Here is a 26024-nt window from a genome sequence, read left to right as displayed (position 1 = left end):
AACAGCACAACACACACATCGATGGCTCGCCCTTTTCCAATCGTTTCCTCTCTCTCTCTCTCGCTAGCGCATGTACGTACACATAACTACCCTCTTTCCTTTAATTCACGGCACACACTATAGATAATAAATAAATAAAACGAGAATAAAGAATGAGTGCCATATTTAAGCAACATAAGAACATTACCTCCTAATTGGTTGTTTGTTTGTGGATGCAATTACTGAGCTATGTGATTATAAGTTGTTTTTTTTAAATCTATTACTAATTTTTATCTCACATTGTACAAAAAAAAGTTAAGTATTCTCCGCTCTCTTTCATCTTAACTCTTCTCTATTCTCTCTGGCTCGCGAAACGCGATATATCTGTGCACACCACCACACTCTGTCACTTGCCATAACAATATAAAAATGAATTAATAACTTCCAAATTTGTGTAGTCAAAATTAAATCCGGATGTTGAATGATCCCACTCGACCTCCAACTTATAATAAGATGTGCGTGTAGCCATGAAAATTACAAAACGTCTGCTTGTACAGTGATTCATCATGAAATTATATGGGACACAAAAAATAAACTACTGTATAAAATTCCACTGAGCCAGACACAGTCAGTGTGATTCTGTAATTAAGATTTAGAATATTCGTTGTCTGTAAATCGGTCTAAAAATAAAATGAAGAAAATTCAGTAGGATTTTAAGGAGAATAGAAAATATGTTCATGTTACGTTTTTGGAGGGTGCGTACGTATGTATCACGTGTATAACACACACTGTCGGTTACAGAAAAATAAGGTGTGAAAAGATGCTGGAAGAGTATGTTTTTATATCGGCATAAGTCTTTTAATTTTCTTTCTATTTATACACCATTCCATCTGCGTATTTGTTCGCAAATGCCAAAAGAAATATTGATTTGAGGTCCATAATGAAATAATAATTTGTAGTAAGATATATAATTCGCTGATCACGACTGTTCTTAGAAATTCCGACTCAAGTGGCGTCGAGTGGGAGCAACAGGTATGTGCCTCTCGTCTTATCTGCTCTGCTTCATTCAAGTATTTGGTTTCAAGTAAACACGTGGTTGTAATGACATTAGAACACAAAAACCACTCATACACAGCAGAAAATTTCTGTAGGAAAAAAATTGGGGGGGGGGCGGAGTGAAAAAACAGAAAAAAAAAGAAATGAATGTTAGACTCATTTTTAAATTGATTTGTTTTGGGTGAGTTTATTGTGTTATACATGAAATACTGATCGGCTACACACTCAATGTCTATGTCATCCTCATATGTTAGGAGGGGAACTTCGAACTATACGCTTGAACAGTAAATGACATATGGAAGAAAAGAAGTTAACATATTTGTTGGTGTTGTTTTATTTCTTAGAGAGACCAATGACGATTAAAACTTATACAACGACAAAAGAACGCACGGGAACAGACACCGATATATTATTACTCTCCATGATCGCGGATACCCTTCTTGCAAATGCCAATCATAACATTTGCCGACAACTTTGAACAGAAGCTAGGTTACGATACCTTCACCTTTACAACGGGACACATTGGTAAGTGCTCAATGACCGCAGGCTGCTATATTTCTTGACCCTCACCCGCATAGGCATTCAATTTAGGTAAAAATAGAACCTGTCAGGGTTGCGTTCTAAACTAAGGACTTCTATTACATGCTTTTGTCAATAAGACACCAAATTATAAGATGATAATTAATTTATAATTATTGATCCATACGTTGCGATACAAACATCCCAGACGAGCCACAAAAGTTGGACCAATGTGGTTCCAGCGCTTGTAGATACTACATCTGGCCACTGAGACGCTAGCCTCAACCAGGGATGAACGATACACGGCCAGTAAAAACTCCCGCCTACATGCTGTCACCATGGTAACAGCCGTCTGCAGGTAGCCGATGATCTCGCAGTCTGCAGCTGACTGCCATTTATATATGTCGGCACATATTCCAAGCAAATCTGAGCTTCCATACGCATGATATAGATACATATAATATATATGTCTAAACTCTGCGCCCTAGAGTTCATTTCTTAAATTAATATATTTAACAGAGAAAGATCCCCAAGAATTTGCAGTAAAACTACTTTGCCTAAGCAATTAACAGCAGGGCAGACAATATTTCCAATGGCACCTACACACCGACTGTGTATCTTACCTGAGTTATCACTTTTAAACTACATCCTTAGATAAGACAGTAAGTTCAGGATGTTTGTTATTAGCCTTTACGAGGATAATTTCTATATTATTCGCAAAAAAGCTATTTCATGCAATAGTGTCATGTTGTCCTCTTTTGCAAAATTTAAACTCTAATGAACAGAAAGAATTCTCAACGTGTCTAAAGACATTAATACTTATTTCTTATGATTTCTAAGGCGATACAGATTTGTCGTTAAGGCTTCGTATCTCCATGACATAAACCACGTTTTTCTGCTTTTCGTTGTTCACGGATTGTGTTCAGGCCTAATACACAACCCGCCCCAAAACTTTTTAATTTTTTTGTTTGGGACCTTTTTTGATTCATTGATTTAACTTCAAAGAGATCTCCTATCTGGAAGACCAATGCCCCAGGCCCAAATAAGTTATCCTACTTACCTATCTGAAATATCCAAAACATAATGTTAATACTCTTTGTTTTAAATCAGAAAAGTTGTGTCTTATGGTGTTGAAACTTGTTATATTTAAACATCTTGTATGAAAGAGTTAGATGTTAATCTAAAACATTGTCAACAACCGTAGCAAAATGCACATAGCTTGACTAACAGTATTTTTTTTTTTTGCATAAAAAAGTAATGTCATGAGGTTTAACACAATTTGTAATTAACATCAGTCTACATTACATTTATACACCGTCCGACAATGACTGTTATCAGGTAATCCGACGTGCGTGCAGACTGAATCCGACACGGACCAACCAGCATAAAGTATTAAGCATCATTGAGACACATATCTAAATTTATTTAGAAATAATCAGGCCTTTAATTCTCGCTGCAATTTAATTATATGCATTGACTTTTTTGCATTACAAAACCATAAAATATATGCATACATAATACAATACATAATATAATGTTAATATATAATATAGCCTACAATGTATAATACAGTCTACAATATATCAAAATATGCAACGTGCAGAATAATAATTTCATTGGGCAGACATATTGACATGAATCTGATATGTTTAGTTTGAATACTTCAAAGTCAATAACAGACATTTGAAAGTAATTGTAACACACTCTACAAACTTAGTAAGTGTACTTTACAACTATTTTTGTGTAAAAAATAATAAAGACGACTTAATTAATACTTTATGTATTCATTGTAAAAACATTTTAGAACTTGCAGTATTGTATTTACATCTGATTTTTCAAAGACTTAAAGCTATTTATTTGTTCAATGTTTATCCTTTTATTTAATGTTCTTTCTTTTTTCTTTTTAGGAAACTTACATTGTGTGTGCACAGTTTATTCACCTGATGGAACACATTGGTCATCGGCTAAATGGAATTCTAAGAAATATCTGTCAATGTCTACTGTCACCTTTGACTGTGTCATGGCACACAACCCTGCTAATGTTTTGCTTACTCTTGAAAATCTGTAGAATATTGCAACAAAAGTGAACAAAATTATGACAGTGCATCGGACATCCCTTAAGGCACTGCAATGTGGCGATAAAAGCATATTTAATTTGAGTCAATAATTGTAAGGTGTTTTACCCCACAAGCAATTCTAAAGCAAACAATTCTACAAAAAGAAAAAGTGTGAAAATAATGTTCAATTTTTCGAAAAAACGTGTTCTAAGATTTTGAACTTTATCGTTGTCAATGGCATCGAAAATGCAAGGTGAAAATAAAAAAGGTGAATCGCAATCATTTGTCTTTTGTGATTTGACAAAATATTTCTTTGGTAGATGCTATAGACAAAATCTTATCTCCAAACACGTACACACATATGTTGTCACTACATTCCTGTTCATCTGCTTATGTTTTGTAATAAGACAAACACACACAGCTCAAGGAGACACCGCAGAAATAATTGAAATAAACCTTAAAACCTCTTTTTTTCCCCGTTTCCTAAAGCTCAATCAGTACATAGGGAGAAGTGTGGTTGCTACCAGTAGAAGAAGTGCAGTTACAGACAAAATTATTAGTGAAATGCTAAAAAACTTCAATGAAGCTACTCTTGACTTTTTGTTTAAACTGTTCAACATTTTATTCGAGAAAGGCACTTTCCCATGCGAATGGCACAAATCTATCATAGTACCAATACATAAAAAAAAGAAACATAAACGAGCCAGAACATTATAGAGTGGCACTAACTAGTGTTATTAGTAAAATTTACACAGATATATTGAATAAGAGATTGTCAAGATGGGCGGAAACAGAAGAAAAGCTTCTAGGAGAGCAGGCAGGCTTTAGAAGAGCTTATAGTACCATTGACCATATCTTTACTTTGTTTGCTTATCTTAAGCGCTGATTGCCCGCGAATAAAATTTCGACCGGTATTTTTAAAGTTGATATCTATTAACTTACAACGTACACAATTATCTGTGATACTCCATCTTAAAGAGCATTTTCAAAACATTTACGTGGTGTAATTTTTTAAAAACATACAAGTTTTATTCACTGGCAGTAAAAACAAATGGATGATTGTAACTGTATGCCACAGGGAATTCACTAATCGGAAAGAAAGTCAATTAGAAATTTACGAAATAAAATTATTTGCACGATATAAAAAAACATTAAGCACCAAAGAAACACAATTGCTTTTAGAATATAAATTAGAATATAAATAATATTTTCTTTTTTCTTCTTATAGTCTGTAAGTTCAAATCCATGTTGAATTGAGTAACCCGTAAACGACATTGATTTTGCACTGCGCGGGGTGGGTCAACTATGATCAATTTCAATGTCATATCTATTGTTTAGTAGTGACACAAGAGAGGATCGCAGTTAAGTAAAGAACATGACGTGGTTAGAGTAGATAATGCTAAACATACTGCACACATCAGCTCTTGGTCTCAAAATATTATTTCTTTTTCTTTTAACTTGAGATTTTTTCTTATATATTTTTTACCGCTGTGCAAATAATAATAATCTAAATTTATGTAGTGCATTTTCACAATTTTTAAGGAGGATAGTATATGACAACTTGACAACATAGGAAGAAACAGAAGGTTAAACAACAAGACTGACTGCGAAAAGAAAAACACACATAGGAAATACAAATTGGAATCAGGTAACAAGAACTACGAGTTGCGAGATGAAGACGAATAAGAAAGTAGCAGTGAACGGATAAAGTAAGGGAGGATGTGTTAAAAAGACTGTAGACTGTTTTGTGGGCTGTGGATGGACATCGTGTTCGTGGTCTGGAGAGAAAAGTCGTCGTCTGTCTGTATCAAGTCTCGAGTTATCTGTCCTTGATCCGGGTTTCTATGGCTACCTTTATCTCTGTCTGTATATTTCGCGGGTGATTTTCTTGTATTCTGCCTCTCATGTAAGGTCAGGTCAGTCCCATACCCGGTCCGGGCGTAGGGGGGACCGTCCGGCAGCAGCAACAGACAGAAATTTCCACCCGGTCTTGAGCAGAGGAGAGCAGGTCTGGCATCTCGCGTTCGGTCCATTCTTTGATGTTGGTGACCCAGCTTTTCCTCGGATGACCACGACGACGGCTCCCTTCGAGGGTTCCTTGTAGGATCGTCTTGGACAGGGTGTTGTGGCGGGTGACGTGACCGAACCAGGCGAGCTTGCGCCGCTTGACTGCTGCCAGAAGGGGCTCATGTGGGCCCAGAAGAGAGGTTACGGTGCTCCGTACGTATACCTTGGTCGTTGGTCTGCCTCTACCTTCAAGCTAAAGGCACATCAGGGTCGCAAAGGTCACGACTTCCTTTTGACCCATTCTGTTTCTTTGCCATGACGCACTTGCATATTTCATCAGGCTTCTCCGTATTCAACATGTTCCTCGTGTTCTAAATATTTGTCGTATTCTACTTTACCATTTTTGTTCTTCGTCCTTGTCGCTTCATCTCCTTTCGAGCTACTGTCCGCCATTGTGTCAACCGTCCACCCTGCACCCTCGTCACCTCGTAGGAGTGTGAACTCGTGACCCCGCTGCGCAAGTGTGCGGCCAGCCATAGACGTTATAGCCTATGGACAGCCCACTCGAAGGGCTGACATTGGGAAAGCGTTGACTCACCGCGTGACCGCTGGGTGGAAGAGTAGGGTAGTACAGGCAATTTCCGGTCGCTGTGTTTGGTATCTACGAGCATCATGAAATCCTTTGATATCGAAGAAGTCCTTAGTATAGTCTTTTATATATATATTTCTTTTTTTCGTTTTGTGTCGAACTTTCCGTCTTTGTCTTGGTCTTTGCTTTGCAAGGGTTCGACAGGTTTAGTCGCGTCCTGCCTCCGGCTGAGTGACTGTGTTTGGCCAGAGACCGAGAGACGTTAGACCCTTTAATTTCCAAGAATGTTTGGTATAATGGGAATTAAAGGTATGAAGATGGTAATTTTATTGCCCCTCCCTCCATCCCTAAACCCATTGGAATATAAATTGCCTCACAAAATTAATACACTCTCACTTGACATAATATATGTATATCCCTTGTTAAATTTGTATCATCTTTATTTACATATGTGCAAGAATAATATTGATCCTAATGTTATGGATAATGGATCATCATGCAATGCTTTTTCTATTAAAGCTTTCTGGACTGTTTTGGCAATCTTAATTGGAGCAGCCAAAAAGCATTTCAATCTTGAGCATTATAAAAGTTTGAGTTTTACATAATGCATGTATATGAAATAAAAATTGATGTGAAGTGTTGATTCCATGGATGTTATTCACTTTGTCACTGAAATTCATGCACACTCAATTCAATAATAATTGAAATTATAATTGAACACCTTTTATTGCTCCTTTAAGCATACAAAACTGTAGACAGGCATCAGTAATAAAGGAACATAGTACCTCATTCTTATCTACTAATTGCTACCCTTGGTGAAGTAACATTATGCAAATTTGCTCATCCCCAAGAAAAATTGAAGAAATAACATTACAGGCAGCTCCATGTGGAAGCACAACAAAAATGAGTAAAGAAATCATATGCAGTTCAAGGTAGCAAGGTAACATACACATTGTTTAAACACATCTTTTAAACAGTTCTTTCAATTGTTGCAGTCAACAGTCTTAAAATGTAAACTAAGGTTATCCTCATCAGTGAATGAAAGGAAGAAAATATATTGTATGCAAATATGATCATTATCATTGGGAAATAAAATATTTGACATGAGTTTCATTCAATTAGTGTTTAATGACATTAACCAATTTTCATTCTTTAAAAACATCAGTGGTTGGATTTCTCCTTGACAGATTTCAACAAATACAACCTCTTAGTAATGAAACAAGGTCTACTTTTCCCTCCATACTTAAGCTTAGCTACTGTAGGTAGTTTTAACGAGTTGACACAAAATATATGTCTTACCATGCAAGGATTTTAATTTATGCAATGGCATCAAGAGGTATAATGCAGTTTATTTGAAGAGAATCATTTTATCTTCCTTTCCCATATTTAAATAAAATATTAGCTATTGAAGAATCTTTAACACTAAGCATCATTTGTAAATGATTCAGTCCTCGAAAGCTTTTGTCTGTCTTTTAATTTTTTTGTAGTGAACAGACTAAAATTTTAGAAAATCAATGCAAAGTGTAACAAACAGTTTTATATTCTTGTAAACACACACTTCGAAATTAACACAAACTGTACGAAATACAAAGGTATGCAATGTGTCGCGTGTCGTCGATTGTGTTGTAGTCACTGATGGGCAAGCTACTTTTAATTTGTAGTCGGCTACACTACAACTACAATTTTCCAAAAAGTAGCCAGCTACTTTTGGCTACTTTTAAAAGCGTGATGTTATAAAAAGTTAGCTGTAGCCAGGTGGCTGTAGCAACATACACAAACATCAAACATACACACAAAACACTATTACTTGCTAACACAAGAACTGGTTTTTATATACATTGACCTTTATTCTGATCTGAGACCACCAAAAACTCCATATCAACAACAAAATGCAAAGGTGTAAAACAACCTTTTGACTTAGTGCTGATAATTTGTGAATACTGTTTAAACAAATCTACATGATTTCAGTCCTTCATGGAATTGAACTTGACCAGAACTTTGGCCTCGAAGTTGCTGTCTGTCACACTAGTGCGCAGCTTTGTCATGATAAGTCCTGCCAGACTGAACTATCTCTCAACCGCAGCACTGCTTGGCAAGACGGTGTTGATGCACAAAATATATTTGTTTGATCGTGGCCGATTTGTCCAGTTCGTTGACATTTAGGTAAGGCTCGAAATTGATGGGTACGTCCATCTTCGTTTTTCAAAGGAAACAAAATACCTGGCCAATAGCTTCCGCCACATGGACGACACAGTACTTGCGGTTACTGAGCGTGCGACACACGTGGTGTCTGGCTGTCAACACACCGAGCAGTGAGAGCAGTGGCTGTCGTCGTCTTGCTGACAAGCTCTTGACTTTTTGTTTTTTTCAGGTTAAAAGAGAACAGTCTTATGATAATTTATAAAATATGAACGTGGCACAGTATTTGAGTATTTGACACAAGCACAACAATTCAGTTTTTTTTTATTAGCATTTACTGCATAGCTTCAGACGTTCCCCTTCTAACACAGAGGATAACATCGTTCGCTCTAGAAATATAAAACAAACCAAAAATTTCGTTGCATTAATTATTTATATTTTTCTAGTCTTTTGGATAATTATATTTTCAGCCATTAGACTTTATCAATATTTCTATTGCATTTGAGAACAAAATCGCACAGATGGTTTGTGTATACAGTAGAGGGAAAATTAAAAAGAGTATTTGCCATATAAAAACATACTCTTCATAAATCATTTTCACATTATTTTCTACGTGCGGCGGCATCACAAATAATTGCAGTAGTAAAAAAGACGGTGGCAGCAGAGACCAGAGCTCGTATCACATGAAAATTAACTTGCATTATATTTGTTAGTGCATCGAGAGGCGAAGACAGTATGATGTGGCTAAAACAGATGGTGCCAACAATACTGCACACGTCAGCTTAAGATCTCAAAATATATGTTCCTTTGCTTTTTATTCTATACTTTTATGTCATGCATTTCCAGCAGTTGTCCTCATAATCAACCATTGTGCACGTTCGATAATATAAACGATGAAGGAATGTGTGCTTCTTGAACTTTCTCCTTTTTTTAATATGTTTTATATAGGTGTCACGGATAGTTTAACACATGTCACTTACTTCTCAACTCTATCTGACCTTTACACGTTTCTCCGTTTCAGAGGCCCTGTCTGTTAACTACAGACTTACAGACACAAAATAGGAGTGTTCTCGCTCATATAAATTCAATTAAACCCAAGTTTTAGTCATTAAAACTAATAATGTTCCACATAATCATACACTTCGATATTAACACAAACTGTATGAAATACAAAGGTATGCAATGAGTCGCGTGTCGTCGATTGTGTTGTAGTCTGTGTTGTGTTTCCCGTACTGTGCTGGACTGTCGGTAGGTGTGTGCGCGCGGATGAGGGGGATCAAGGGACAGTGCACGCGGCCCTTGTGTAGCCCTATTTGTCCCGCGAGCCCAAGAACCCTGACCAGCGGCGCTGTCGTCGCGCGTCAGTTGTTCGCAGTGCCTTCACTGGTCTCTTCTTTTCGGGACCGGACTGCAAACCCCCCTCCATGTGACTTTTCTCCCCCCTTCTTTTTTACCTTTGTTCTTTTCGCGCGCGTGGGGTTTTGCATCTTCTCTGCATTCGCTACTTTCTACCTGTTGTATTTCCCTAGTTTTGTTTGTTGAATTGCTCGCGTTAATATATATTTGTTTATGAGAGCGTTAGAATGTTTTGATATTTGCTTCCTATTAATGTTTTTTTTTATGTGGTTAATAAATTAGTGTTCTGTTACGTGAATTTTGTCTTTGTGATTTCTGTGTGGTCTGCGCTCAGCTGAAGTTCGATTGGTATGTCGTGAACCAAGCTACAGGGTGTGCGTTCGTTACCAGCTGTTGAGAGCGGTTGCGAGTGTGCATCCGGTGACGTCAGGGTCGTCCGGTCCCGAGAAATGAGACCTGTGAAGGCCCTCCAAGCAACTGACGCTCGACGACAGCGCCGCGTGCACTGTCCCTTGATTCCCCTCATCCGCGCGCACACACCCACCGACAGGCCGGCACAGTACGGGAAACTCAGCACGCACTACACCACGTGACATATCTGTTATGATTTACGATCTTGATAAACCATTTAACAAACAGGCAGAACGCAGCATCGGCTTACAGGTTAATTCTACAAACTAGTTCAGTATTTTACATGCATAGAATTTACTTATAAAATAATGCTGTCACGTGCTGTTCATACTGACAAAATGAGTTTGCGTCTCTATTAACTATGACCACTAAAATTGCCCTACTTTCATAAAGAACAATTTTGATTAAACTCTTAATTAACGATCGTGTCCATCTGATGAATTCGATATCATTTCAACTACACCATTTTCTTACCACACTCTGCACTTCCGTATATACACTGCTGTTCGTTTGGCTGTGGTGTGGTTTGTTTCCTTTTTGAAAACCCTACGAGTAAGAGGGGGAAAAAAACAACAATAATAACAACAAAATAAATTTTGTAACTGAAATTCAATTAATTTATTTTTACAGATTCAAACACCTTCCCCCTAATCTCAAAATCAGTGGCTGGAGGCACTGTCATACACAGGGGCTTCCGCTAAGGCTAAATTCGTTGGGGTCCCATGGACCCCTTCTTCAGATTTTTAAGGATCCCTGTTCTTCGCCCAAATTTGAAGGGGACCCCATTGACGAAAATTGAAGGGGTCCTCCGAACTTTTAATGCGTACTGTACTCAATTTTTGTTTGCGTAAGCAGAAGCTCTTCATTAATATACATGTATAACAAAACAAAATCACCAGCATAACAATTGAAACACCAAATTTAACACTGCTACTGATTCTACAATTGATATCAAAGAAAAACAAATGTGTAAAATGAGCAAGAAAAAAATCCGTTATGATATGCGAGTGGGTCCTGCAGTTTTAGACTGTGACGAACATGTCTATAGAGACAATAATATATTTGTCGGTGTGGAGCTGTACCGTGGTAACAACAATTTCAGTTTTGAAAGTACAAACACTGATGGTAAATTATTATCTTATTTATCAATGATGGTTGGAATTTTTAAAAGATTATATTACTAATTTACAAATCTTCATCAGAACTACTGTTTGTTTGAGTTAGCGTACATGTGGGTAGGCCGCTGGTCACGTGACCCCCTGCTCGCCGGTCCCAACCCTGGCTGCTGCACACAAGTCTGGCCGCACGCTCGCGCACCGGGGTCACGTGTTCACACGCCGACGAGGTGACGAGGGTGCAGGTGACGGTTGGCACAATGGCGGACAGTAGCTCGAAAGCGACAAGGACGAAGAACGAAAAACGTCAAGAAGAATAAGTCCAATACGTAGGATATGTAGAACACGAGGAACATGTAGAAAGCCGGATCAAGGACAGATGTCTCGAGACTTGATACAGACAGACGACGACTTTTCTCAACCAGACCACAAACACGATGTCCATCCACAGCCCACACAACAGTCTACAGTCTTTTTAACACCCCCTCCCTTACTTTATCCGGTCACTGCTACTTTCTTGTTCGCCTTGCACTCGCAATCCGTAGTTCTTGTTACATGATTCCAATTTGTGTTTTTTATGTTTGTCTTTCTTTTCGCAGTCAGTCTTGTTGTTTAGCCTTCTGTTTCTTCGTATCTTGTCATGTTGTCCTATACTATCCTTAAAAAGTGTGAAAATGCGGTATATATATATTTTGATGATGATGATCATTATTATTATTATTATTATTATTATTGTTGTTGTTGTTGTTGTTGTTGTTGTTGTTTTCACAGCGGTGGAAAATACATGAGAAAATATCTGTATTTCTTTCACAAGCACACACGCCGACACACACACAGGTCACGTGCATTGACGTCAAAACCACGTGAGATCATGTCCAAGATTGCATTCGTCAAGCCCCACTTCGTACCCAGTGAAGTCGTTGTTGCTGTTGCTAGCCTATGGAGGACTGTCAAACCCTTATTGTGTCTCAGGAAAGCATTAGCCCCTTCTCTTAATAATCGGTAGACGGTTTCCCAGTTGTTGTCTGTCGCCGACAGCATTAATGCTGTGTTACCGTAAAGATCACGGCCATCTATAATTATTAGGTTGATAATGTCTAGGTGACTGATGCTTTTCGTGGACGATTTGCAGGTTACTATTTCATGCCGCACCTGGGCAAGTTTGTGCAAAACTTTGTATCCTTGTGAATCCCGTTCGTCAAGCGACCTCCCTCTAGTTAAAAGCCCTATAGCCATGCCCCATGTTTGTTTGGGACAGTTTATTTTGACCTCATCAAACCTGTCCAGCAGCTCATGGACGACGTGGATATTTCCAGCTAAAGCCGCTACAGGAATGAGTAGATCGACTTGATGGTTGTCCAGATGTCCAGATTTTCCCAAAAAAGTTTTGACGTAAGGAAAGCTCGCCTCTTCCTTGAAAGTCTTGCTTGTGCTTGTTGACATTCTTTGTAAGATGCTTTGTCCTTGGCCGTCTATCTTGTCTACATTCCCTCATAGACTCTTCGGTACACAGTCTGCATGCATCCTATTCCCTTCTTTGGCAGCAAGTTGCAGAACTGGCTTCAACACTGGTTACATAATAACAAATAATAAAAACTAGAAGACTTTTCTCAAATCTTCTTTTGATTAACCTTTGATTAAATAAACACACTCTCGCTGTTTAAAGCTTTTGTGTTTGTTCCTCTTTCAATCAAGTATCTGGCCATGATCCAGTTTTCATGTTTTGCCGCCAGATTGAGCGTCGTGTCACATGTTGAACAGGACAACTCGAGGTCAACAGTCTTTTTAACGACAAAATCAAAAACATCTAACAGGTCTGACTGGTCATTGGGTGATGCAATAAACATTTGACCAAATACCAGTTTTTTTGAGTGGTAGCTATGTTCAAGACAGTGCTACCTGTTCGACTTGGAGTGTTCAAGTCGGTATCTCGACGACAATAAGTGGAAATTTGTGGAAATAAAAAACAGACGTCCTTTGTGTATTGTATTTCAGTCAAAGCCAGTCGGTGGAAAACGTTGAACCCCGCAGAGTCCATGAGTCCCGGGTCCGCCCATTTTCTATCAACGACTTATATAAAATCCAGTTTTTGGACTGCACGGCCAAACCTGATTGGTTGACCGTTTTTGTTTTTTTTTTTTTGTTTTTGTTTTTTTTTTGACATAAATATTAAAGCTGTTAAAGGGAAGTAATTTTATGCTAGAACAAATCCTGAATAAGCCAAGAGTTATTTCCCTTACGTTGTTCTTTACTTCAACATAGCGCGATGTGTTGTTGTACGACACTACCCTAGCAGGACAGCTTCACACGACTTTGCTAAAGACGAGTACCAGTTTAAAATGGAGATAACTGGTTTTAACGTGTAGGGGTTTAAATCCTTGCTAACACGCTGAAGCAATAAAAATAATATCTTCTCTGTAGATGTACATGTAACGGACTGTCTCCTCACTAGAGTAGAATCCTGAGTAGTGATTACAGTGCGTTGTCCACAAAGCTTCAGATAAAAGCATGTTCTGTTAACAGATTAGCCGATAGAGCCTTGACTGCTGCTTTTACTTTTGTGACTACAGCACCTTCCCGTGTTCAAATTAAACATGAAATTACAAGAAATGATAAGAGAAGCAACACAAAATCAAATTATTTATTAGTTTGGAAGATATTGCTGTTTGAAATTCGTGATTTATGTCACAGCTATAACTAACTTTTGGATCATGTTTAAAGCTCTTTTATATCTTAGAAGTCCTCAAAGACTTTGTATGACAAGTTATCAACACTCACTTTCTAACAAACAACCGAAAAATCTAAGTTGCAAAAAGACATACATAAAAAAACCACAAGCAAGTTTAAAAAAACGTTTTAAGCTTGGTAATTTTCATAAAGACACCTTCATTCAAGTACTCCTAACAGGTCTGACTGATCATTGGGTGACGCCTGCTCACCATGTTGAGAGGTAGGAGTAGTCATGGAAGCGATATGTAAAATAGTAAACCCTTCTATATTATAAAGATTTGTGTTAACCCCAAGATGCAATAAACATTTGACCAACGACCAGTTCTGTTTAGTGGCAGCTTTGTTCAAGACAGTGTTGCCTGTTCGACTCGGAGTGTTCAGGTCGGTATCTCGACGGCAGATAAGTGGAAGTAACAAACAGACGTCCTGTTTGTATTGAATTTCAGTCAAAGCCAGTCTGTGCAAAACGTTGAACCCCGCAGAGTCCATGAGTCCAGGGTCGGCCCCATGTTCTATCAACGACTTACATAAAATCCAGTTTTTGGACTGCACGGCAAGGTGTAGAGCTGAATTTCCGTCGCAGTCCACGCAGTTCACCTCAGCTCCTCTGTTGACACACAGTGTGACAAGATCCAGATCTTGACATGTGAAAGGATCCATGTAAGATCCATAGAGTGCAAGAACATGCAGCAGCGATCTCTGATGCTGGTCGACATGACTCCTCCTGGCGCCATTAGCCAGCAACAGTTTCAGGAATTCCCAGTTAACGTTTATTGCAGCCAGCATCACCGCCGTGTTCCCTTGGTCATCACAATCGTCAAGGCTATCACAAGACCTAATTAATCTTGTTAACAACTGGCGTTTGGATTCAGCTCGTTTATTGACATCTTTCGCAATAAACTTTAACCTACGGTACTCATCCCTGTCTGTTGGGGGTGATGGCTGATCCATTGTTAACACCTTTTGATGTTTTGCTGCAAGATGCAGTACTGAGTCTCCTTTCGAAGTCTTGCTGTTGATGTTTGCTTTATTTTCAAGTAACAGGAGAAGAAGGGAGTCAAATCTGCTGTCAGGACACATCACGAGTCTGTGCAAAACTGACAGGCCATCCCTGTCCAGGCGGTTCAGGTCAGGCTTTGCAACGAGAAGGTCACAGACACGTGACCACATGTTGAGCTCTGCTACCAGTCCGATAAAAATGTTTAGTATTCTCTTGTCCTTGCAGTCCAGAATCGTTTGTCGCGAATATCTCCAAACAGCGCTAAGAACATCTATTTGCAGACAAGGCTTTTCTCTGAGTATCTGGCTTTTTTCCACAATCTCTATTACTGACAATAGTTTTGTCTTATCTTCTAGCCAAATGTTGGGTACCGAAAGGAAAGTCAAAAAGGTGATCCAGTTTCTACATTTCTGGCAAGTCCATCACATGTCCCGGTTGTCTTTAAAAATCACTTTTTTCGGCGTTTTTTGACGGTGACGACATCATCCTCGGCACGTGTCCCGCTTTCGCCCCCGAAACGTCTGGTCACCTTAAGCCTTATAGACATTAAAGTCAGAGTTTAAGTCGATGATCAACTTACATAAGCACTGAACCAAGAAACTTGACGGTTAATGTGCAGGTAGCACTTGTCGTCTAGAGCCTCCCAGAATGTTGGACACTTGCTGTAGACTGAAAAGAAACACAGCCGATGATACATTCAGTGCACACGGCACGCAACAGGGACTGAGAGCAGCCAATGAAAACATTTTGAGGAAAACTCATTCACAAGACGTTCACAACACATCCCTATAGTTCAAGAACGAGGCAGGCAGACGATGGCTGAACCATCACTGTAGTGTGTCGTCAGGGATGGGCAAGCTACTTTTAATTTGTAGCCGGCTACACTACAGCTACAATTTTCCAAAAAGTAGCCAGCTACTTTGGGCTACTTTTAAAATGTAGCCAGCTTCTTTTGGCTACTTTTAAAAGCGTGATGTTATAACAAGTTAGCTGTAGCCAGCTGGCTGTAGCAACATACACAAACATCAAACATACACACTTAACACTATTACTTGCTTTACAAAGTTTTTATTATAATAATGAAACGGAGAACTGCGATATACCGACAATTTTATTTAGTGAATCCATAAATGCTTTCATTCATTCCTTGCCTCCTTCCTCCCCCGGCCTTTTTCACACAATAAGTACACGTATTTTACGATTATATTAAACATTTCTGGATATTTTTCCTCATCCTGTTTTAGTGACAAAAGAAATTATATAAGTTTTCCGATAAACATTTGTTTTCTATAACTATTTGTTCCCTATTACTTAGAAATGAAAACTAAACAGATGCCAGACACCAGGTATCAGGTACCTGGTGGAATTTTTAATAAGTTAGGTTATGTGGTGATGAAAAATGTCAACCTCTTATCAATACTGTGACAATGAACAACAGACCATTGAAATAAATGAGTTTGCATGGAATATAAGTAAAACACTGCTTAATCTAATTTAGGCAAGCAGATCATAAGGCATTTTTTTTCTAACACTGACACTGAAAACAAAGAAAGGAACACAAACTAATTGTTTCCAAAAGCTGATAGGGTGAAAAGTATAGTCCTGGCATACTAGAATAGACTTTAATTATATAGTAGGATGTCAAATGTAGCATATAAACACTGAAATATAGTTTTCAAAAATGATCTGATACAAGATATATTTATTTTAAATCTTTAAGCTTGAATTTCTCTGTTTGTCGTTTTTGACATCCAGTCCTAAACTATAAAAACATATTTCTCAAGATTGGCTTGTGCTACAGCAGTAACGTTTTGCAATTTTGTTTAGAAATCCATAAGCTACAAAGTGATGCATTTGAGAATATGGTATAAACATTACTTTTGATGAAATTAACATTTTTCTAAATATTTTCTAAATATTTAATTGCCACATTCACACTGAGTCGGGGGGTACCATGTCTGATTTTTTATATCTCCTAGAAATCTTGAGATATCAAAACGCCTTATGCATCAGTTTTCTTATCAGTGCCTCTAGTTTACAAAAAACCCAAAACCTTTGGTATATGACTTATGGTATTGTGTAAATTTGTTTTTTAAACGCTTGTACGTTTTGAAACAAAATCGTTGATTAAAGTCACAATTTTCACTTTAGGTACTCAAAAACAGTTTTAAAGGGCTATATTTATGTTATTTTGTTACTGTATATTTAAAAACCCTTAAAGATATTTAAAATATGGATTTTAATTTTTGGAGTGTACCGGTAACCTTAAAACAAATCTACTTTCTTTTAATCCTTCATGGAATTGAATTTGACCAGAACTTTGGCCTCGAAGTTGCTGTCTGTCACCCTAGTGCGCAGCTTTGTCATGATAAGTCCTGCCAGACTGACCAATCTCTCAACAATTCTTGCATTTGAAACTATATCCACATTTTGTGGCTTCGCAAAATGTAAAAAATTTCAAATAAGGCTGGAAATTGATGGGTACGTCCATCTTCGTTTTTCAAATCGCTCCCGCCACATGGACGACCCGGTACTTCCGGTTACTGAGCGTGCGAGACACGTGGGTGTCTGGCTGTCAACACACCGAGCAGTGAGAGCAGTGGCTGTCGTCGTCTTGCTGACACGCTGTCGACGAATGGTCGTGTAACCAACACGTCAAATGGCTACGTAGAGTGGGCTGTCGTACCAGAAATAACACAGAGATTGAATTCCACACTGAAGTTTTCTTTAATTCAGTATCTTTTTCTCAGCAGCTGGCCTAACTTCTCTCTCTCCAATTCACAAAGAGGTCCCACACCACTGTCAGCCCTGCTATTTATTCTCCCTCCCCTCGAACATTCTAGCACAGACATTCTATTTCGTCGCAATAAAGACATTTTTGAACATCGCTACATTGTTGAACATCATTTCCTCCCTCGCACAAAGACATTCTATCTTTTACATTGCTGCCGTGCTGAACATTCTGGAATATAGATGCAAATCTACAACCCAAAGACATTATACTTTGTACACTACTAGAGTGCTACAGTCGTGAAAGTAGCCAACATATAGCCAAGCTACGGCTACTTTCTAAAATGTAGCTACGGCTACAAGCTACTTTTTTTAAATTTGTAGCCGGCTAAGCTACAAGCTACAAAATTTGTAGCCGGCTACAGTAGCTGTAGCTAGGCTACAGCTACTCCCCATCCCTGTGTGTCGTAAGTAATTAAAATAAATAAAAGTGTTGGTGGTGGGGACTACGAGGGCTCGTGATTTCCGGCAATCCCAACCTGCCCCTGTAAAAGTGAGCCGTTCGAGGCTTCCTGTCTCCTCCTATACCACCATGACGCCATGTTCTCCCTCTACACCAATGTGACGTCACTTTCTCCTCCTACACCACCATGACGCCATGTTCTCCCTCTACACCAACGTGGGGCAACAAGTCTCCACCAGCAGTCGTTACTTTGCCTCCCCTTCCTCCTCCTCCCCCACCCCTATGCACTCATGCGGCTTCCTTCCCCACCTGACGGCACACGCACGGTAGTCTACCTGACTGTCACACGTCACCTTCTCTGCTGCTCATCAGCAGTCGGTCGCTAAGGTAGATGGCGGGGTCTTCACAGACACTGCATTTTTCTGTCACGAACCGACTCCTTAGCAAACAACCCAACGTGAAGACAAGCATTCACAGCAGATGTTTGTGTGTTTGACTGGCGGTTGTAGACAAAATCTTTAAACGCTCGAGTTCCACAGGTGTGTGAGCTTACCTAGGGCAACCGTCAGCACAACAATGTAGATGACAGTCAATGCAAGGTGACACCTACAGGCGGATCGCATGTTTCAGGGGCAAGAAGCAGTGAGTTCCTGAATGTTGCCTTGTCACGAAACGTGTACAGGAGGAGACAGACATAGCCGTGTGACGTGGAGACAGAGATAGCCGTGTGACCTGAGCAGGTAATTATCATGACATGATAAGCCACGTCAGCAAATGTGCGCCAGGTTGTGGTAGACACACATGTCTAACTTTTTGTTTATTCGCGCTGTAGCGAAGTGAGAGTTTTTTCCACAAGACCTGCTGCTGAGGTTTGCGTGTTGTGAACGCCATGGAGTTAGTATAATCATTCTACATTATTTTCTCTAAAAACAAAAAAAATATAAATATATATATATTCAGAAAGTTACTGAGTGATTATGTCAGAAATAATATCAAAAGAAACAAAAATATAAGAAACGGAGACCACAACAAAGATGAATATACGGTACAAATAATCGCTGTAATCACATGTAGGTAAAAATGAAAAAACGAAGAAAATACATCTACACATGCACAAGAAAACAGGGGACTACTCCACGCACAACCAAAGGATAATGAGACGCTAGTAATGGAGATAATAATAAATAAACAACAAACGCCCGCACACACTTCGAGCTGCCTCGCTGACCACACGACGCAGGACCAGACGACGAAGATGACGAAGAAAGAAATAAAGGGAGGACACAACGTAGAACAGTCGAGACTCCGCTCACACGGGGTCGCAAAGTGCGCAGAAGAATGAGATGATGAAGATGAAATAATGCAGCGACGACAACACAAGAACAAGGACAAGGTCGACAAGATAACACAAAGATCCAATGAAGAAGACTATAACAAGAAGATAAGAAGATGAAGATGAAGATGAAAATTAAAGCCTGTGGAGAAAACAACAACACAAAAAAAAACATGTGTCACTAGGTGATTTCAACATGATAACAAATTACTCCAACATCCAAGACCCACCTATAGCTGCCCTGATTCAGTATTACTGAGTTATTCTTTGGAAAATTCAGCCAGCAAAGAGGGTGGGCGCCTAGTGTGCCACCCGGCAATCACACCCCTAAGTCAACAAACAGGGTACTCCCACATCCCCTGTCTAGGACTTGCACATAGTGGTAACTCCAGCACAAAGACTAGCACACACATATAATCCCTCTCATCCACTAATCACTTTTTTTTTCTTTTCCAAATCCTTCTCCCAATGATCGTCAACAAGTGTCTTCCCCAGTGCTGCCAAATGACAAATATCAGAAACTTTCTTGTCAACACATAAGTGACAAACGTTAGAGATGATGGTATCGCTATATCAATAAATTACTGATCAAGCAACCTTGTGAATATATCTCTGTAACCTTTTATTCATAAGTTTATATTATTAGAAAACAAGGCTTCATATACCAATCTTTGCATCATGCAGTGCAATCTTAGATGCATTTACAGTATTTTTCCGGTTCAGTCAAGTGGCGGACATATTGAAGGGGAGCCAGACTTCTGCATGTAGGGAATCATGTATCTTTTTTGATGTAGATAGTTAAATAGGTATTGCTTTGAGTGAGAGAGGGAGAATTAAATTCTGAACTTGCCATTTGTCTGAAGACTGCTTATTTTTTCTCCAGTTTTTGTGTTTTTTGTTTTTTATTTGTTCTTCTTTCGTTCTTCGTATCCGCCTGGGGTTCGCCGACCAGCGCTGAGTTAACACTAACTTCAGGAAGGGCGTGGGTACCGGTAGATACTGTTGTCTTACTTTCTAGTGGAGACTTTGTGGGGAACTGCTTTGTTCCATTTGATTTGCATTTTTTTCTTCAAATTATATTTATTTTAAATTTCAATTGTTGTCGTTGTTTTTATTTAGTTATCTTCCTTTGAAAGGCACTGTATTGTGCAGGTCATATAATACATCAAAGCAGTTTTGTTTTTGTGCCAAACTAAACCAAACATATATAATCAACAATATTTTAGCGACAAAGAGAGTAGAGGAGCATCCCTGCAGTTCACCTGACGGAGAATTGTTTTGTCAATCTACAAATACAACCTGTCGTCTGCATGTGTTTGTGAGGACGTAATACGTCGTCACGTGCCAGGGGCAGTGAGCAGTGCCACGTGACTGGTTTGTTCTGTTGCAGTTTGTTGAAATATAAAACTCAAGCATCATTTTGGGAGCTTCTTTTATTTACATAGCATCGTGTCCTACAGATATCCAGGGCTTAACCTGTTATGCCGAGATTTCCCGGACATGTTTGTGACCTGCAGCGTGGTATTGCTGTACACGTAGTAAGCCATTGCCTGTTGCTATACACTCTTATATTACAGTGTGGAGACGGTGGGGACAGTATTTACACACGAGGTTCTGTAAACAGTCTGTTTACTATTGTGAGAACAACCAACGCGGATGTCGGCGACAAACATTTTACTCAAATGACCGTTTCACTGCTCGTCATTTGTCCTATAACAGAATCTTCCCCTGCCACTAATCCTAAGCCCTGACCGTAGCCCAGCGGTGTCAAACTCAATTACACAGCGGGCCAAATCTCACATCGTACACAAGGTGGCGGGCCGAAGGTTATTATTTAAGTCCGATAACTTTTTATTGAACAGTAGAAAACTAAACGTTTTGTTATTAATTTTGTGTAAACAAAATCATATATTAAAACAAAATTAAAGTAATAACAAACCAAGGCTTAGCAGTTTTTCTTCTTAATTTACTTTGTCAGAAGTGGACATTTGACATTTTTTCTTGGTAACAAGTTTGTTTATGTTTGGAATAAGTTTCTGTGTTGTGAAGATTCTCAGGATGGACTGCAAGTGTGTATCAGTAAGATGACTCCTGTGTGATGTTTTGTTGATCTTCATCACAGAGAAAAGTTGCTCACACAAATAAGCTCCATGTTGAGGACTTTAGCACACAACGATTCTTGGTGTATTATGCAGTGCTATGCTATCAACTCCCCACTACAATTTTCTTGGCTATGTGACCGCATCCCTGCAACTAGTCCACTCTGTGGCCGCACATCGCTGGCGCTCCATCTGTTGTAAGTGCAACAAGTTTGTCCCAGGGCAGGTTCATGTCAGTTATACTGCGACATACGTGTTCAAAAATGTCCTTTCCTGTCGTTGTCCCGTGAATGGATTTTATGTCTAATATTTCTTCTGTGATATTCAAACTGGAGTCGACTCCACGGATGACGATGGCGAGTTGTGCGGTGTCCGTCGTGTCAGTGCTTCCATCGACTGCAAGAGAGTAAATGTAGGCAACGAAGTCTTTGCTTTTTTCGATCAGCTGTGTTTTCACATCAGTGGTCATCTCACAAATCCTACTAGCAACCGTGTTTCTGCTGAGGCTTACATTTGCAAACATTTGCTTTTCGCTTGGACACAAGACTTCACACACTTTCATCATGCAACTCTTCACAAACTCTCCCTCACTGAATGGCCGGGCTGACAGCGATCTCCTCTGCCACAATAAAACTTGCTCTCACAGCAGCTTCACTTTGTGATGTTGCTATAGTGAACAATGTCTGCTGTCATCTTAGATTCCTCTTAAGTTCTTCCACTTTCTTTATCTTCTGTTCTGCATTCAGGCTTTTCAACTTGTCCTGATGTTTAGCCTCGTAGTGCCGTCTCAGATTATATTCTTTGGTCACAGCTATTGTATCTCCACAAAGTAGACACAATGGCTTACCGCTGATATCAGTAAACATCAGGGCTTCTGCTAAGGCTAAAGTCTTTGGGGTCCCAGGGACCCCTTCTTCAGATTTTTAAGGGGTCCTTGTTCTTCGCCCAAATGTGAATGGGACCCCATTCACGAAAATTGAAGGGGTCCTCCGAACTTTTAATGAGTACTGTACGCAATTTTTTGCATAAGCAGAAGCCCTGAAACATGTATTCAGCCTCCCATTGGCTTTGAAAGACTCAGTTTTCAAAATCAACTTTTCTCTTGGCCATTTTAACGGCTAGCTTTAATTTAAAATTTGATTGGTATTGAAATTACAAAAATCCCTTCAGTACACAGTGTAATGTTCTCGATCTTTAATATGTAAAAGTCTTTAGAAAAGTCACACCACGTGCTTAGCTCTGATCATCTGCCTTTGTTCCCCGACAGATGGCGCACCAGTACCTACGACTAGCGTTAAGTTCGCACACTACACACAGCTTTCAATTAATAAAATAAACAATCGTGTGCTCTGCTCTGCTCAGTACTATTTGCTATGACATGTGATGTTATTGCATCAGTATATGTATGTAAAAGAAGCTATAATTAGGCAAAAAGACACAAATTATCAATACACAAGCAGCAGTTATTTCAACACCGTGGCTTGCTGTTTATACTCGGATACTTATCTCTTTGGCGGCAGTCATTAACACTTGACGACGCAGGAACTGGACAGTCAGTATTCCACAGTTGGCACTTATCATCCACAGTCCACGTGTATAATTTAGTTCACACGTATCATGCACAGTTCGCAGATATAATTCTAGTTGGTAGGTATATATATATAATCCCCTGTCCTTGGAGAAGCTATACTCCCACCAACTTCATCTCCACAAGTTTGCTTCTCACAACTTAACGTCTCATCGAGACGACTTCCGCTCGCCAGCCCGCACATTCAGACAGTGATGAGTTTCTATTAGTCTTTTGCTGAGCTGCCTCATCATACACGTGGGTTGACCCTAGTCACCCTTTGATCTCGGACCGAGTCAGGGAAGTTAACAGGTACTAAAAATCTTCGACCCGCGGCCCGTGTTCAGGCCAGCGTGTCCCGTGTCAAAGGTCAGATTTATGGGCCCCGCCTTCACCATCCCTTCAGGTCATCAACAGGAGCGGTGGTAACTTGACCAGTGCACTGTTGGTGGTCTGTACAAACTTCACTAAACTCATCCCATCTCTTGCTGTCCTCGACGGGAACTTTTCTGTTCTTTGCCTTCTAACTGTCACCGTCGCCGGGCCATTAACAATGATTAACTAAAATTCTTTCGCGGGCCAGGTAAAATTTCATGGCGGGCCGGAAGGTGTCGGGGGACGTGTCACTGTGTGTCTATGTGGAGACAAACATTGTGTTTAGTGTTTGTGTGGCATGTTAGCCTCGTCATGTTTATTAGATGAGCGTGTTGATGACAGCTGGCTGATGATCACAAATGACTGTTGTGTGCATTTAACCCAGTGTGACGTGTAGTGTAGGAGTGTGAACACAAAGTATTTTTTTCTAGTGTAGAAAACATTTCACTGTCAGCTGATGACGAGGCAGCTCCTGTGTTTTATCTCTCGCAACCCACTTAGAATCCACGTTGCATCCACAAACAGGTAAAACTGCAGTGGTGAGTCACTTGGACCTAAATCCTTTCATGCAGATGTTAACTTTTTTTTTTGTTTATGTTTAATGGTTGTGGTGGGAAAAGGCTGAGGTACCTCTGGTGGCTGTCTCAGTCCGCCACAGTACTTTACTGTCGGAATCGCTGTTGTTGTGGCGACAGTTGCAATGGAGCCTCGTGCTGTGGGCGACAGTCGTGTTGATGTCCTGTCGCTAACTACTCCCACAAAGCAGCGGACTTCACACCTTTGGGAACACGAGCCTCGGGCCCCAGACTGGTGTCGCCTCCATACGGCGCTCAGTCACATACACATACAGTCTCACACACATACACACACGCAAGATCATACAGAGAGACAGTTCACCGTTTCTAAAACCTATACAGTTACATACACTACAATAAAATAAACCTAGAGTGATTGGCAACAACAGTCTCAGTAAGTTAACACATGCTGTGGTCGACTAGGGTTGTTAATGGTTTTGCTAGCAAAATAAAACACAAAATAAAACACAACATGAAGCACAACATAAAACACATTGCTACTTCTAACGACTGTTGTTTCACTAACAGAGTGTTATCTACTTGTTTTACTAACGACCCGACGTCTGTAGACAAAGGTTGGCGCAGTGCCCGGATGATTCTTCTACTCATCTACATATTTTAGCTCATCAGTCATTAGCGACATCTCACTAATTAGTGACGTTTCTGATGTTGTATGTTTACATCAACACTCACAGACACACAACGAATTTGGCAAACATAGAAATATTTTATGTCAGTATAGATGTATACATAATCAGTATACTTAGCGGAAGTGACGTGACACACAGTGTGAGGTGAGTGACAGCCTTGTGTTGTACTGTAACGTGCAGTGACGTAGATCACACTACAGTGAGACTGAGTGCAGCCCAGTGTTACGTGATGTCAGCTGACAGTAGAGTGTAGTTCAGTCAAGTGAGACCTTCATGATGATATCACTATAGTCTCTCAGTATTAGTGTTCTTATTGTGGCCGTGGTGGCTGTGGTGGCTGTGGTGGCTGTGGTGGCGGTGGTGGCGGTGGTGGCTGTGGTGGCTGTGGTGGCGGTGGTGGCGGTGGTGGCTGTGGTGGCTGTGGTGGCGGTGGTGGCTGTGGTGGCGGTGGTGGCTGTGGTGGCTGTGGTGGCTGTGGTGGCGGTGGTGGCTGTGGTGGCTGTGGTGGATGACGCCGGAAGGAGCAATGTTGACACACGTTCTGACGGTTAAAGTTTCGTTATTAAAACCAACACCTAATCCAGTAACAGATTTATACAAGGTGTCTGATAAACCACTTTAATCTCTAAACACGAACACAAGACCTGTTGACACGTGTGTCAACACCGGGGATGCTCGTGGTTGAGACTATAAATAGTCACACGCCTGCTGACTGAGGCATCAACGGAAATGTCTCCGACACCGCTCCTCCTCTTGTTGTTGCTGTGTGGCACGTGCTGTGAGTATTGTAGTCGCTGCAGGAAATGTTTCTTTTGTCTCTTTTATTTTTTTCTAGTTCACTATATTTTTTAATTAGAGTTTCACTGTTTACATCCTTGTGTGTAAATAAAGTGTATTTGTAAATTGTGATATTTAAGTTGTGTGTGTTTTTTTTTTTTTTTTTTTTTTTTGCTTTATAGATAATAGTAACATTTGATATCATGTAGACATACTTTACCTTCCTTACAGACTGCTGTTGCCCAGAATCATGGGCTCAGTTTGGAAGCTCTTGCTACTTCTACAACCAGCAACCTCTTCCCTGGGTGCTGGCTCATGTAAGTTTATAGGACCTGACCTTAAGTCACATCCCTCTAATCCAGTCTCAGGTATTCACATTATGCAGGTGTAGTTTCGAACGTCCTTACGAGTCACAATATGTGATAGTCCTCAATGAAAAAGTAAACATGTTCAAATATTAAGATTTACTAAATGTAAAAATAGGAAAATGTCCGCCT

General features: G+C 39.8%; 1 protein-coding gene across 1 annotated transcript; it reads right to left on the bottom strand.

Annotated features, from left to right (window-relative positions):
• Nucleotides 1-14114: 14114 nt before the first annotated feature.
• Nucleotides 14115-15128, bottom strand: LOC112568405 (putative ankyrin repeat protein RF_0381). Its single transcript, XM_025245706.1, has one exon. It carries the CDS (start codon nt 15126-15128, stop codon nt 14115-14117), a length of 1014 nt encoding a protein of 337 aa, XP_025101491.1.
• Nucleotides 15129-26024: the final 10896 nt, after the last annotated feature.

Source organism: Pomacea canaliculata, linkage group LG7 (genome assembly GCF_003073045.1).
Source record: "Pomacea canaliculata isolate SZHN2017 linkage group LG7, ASM307304v1, whole genome shotgun sequence".
NCBI classification, from domain to species: Eukaryota; Metazoa; Mollusca; class Gastropoda; order Architaenioglossa; family Ampullariidae; genus Pomacea; species Pomacea canaliculata.
This window is presented reverse-complemented; position numbering and strand designations above follow the sequence as displayed.

Excerpts from the sequence above, each read along its gene's own strand:
- LOC112568405 (XM_025245706.1), bottom strand. The coding sequence starts at position 15,128 with ATGTGGTCACGTGTCTGTGACCTTCTCGTTGCAAAGCCTGACCTGAAC.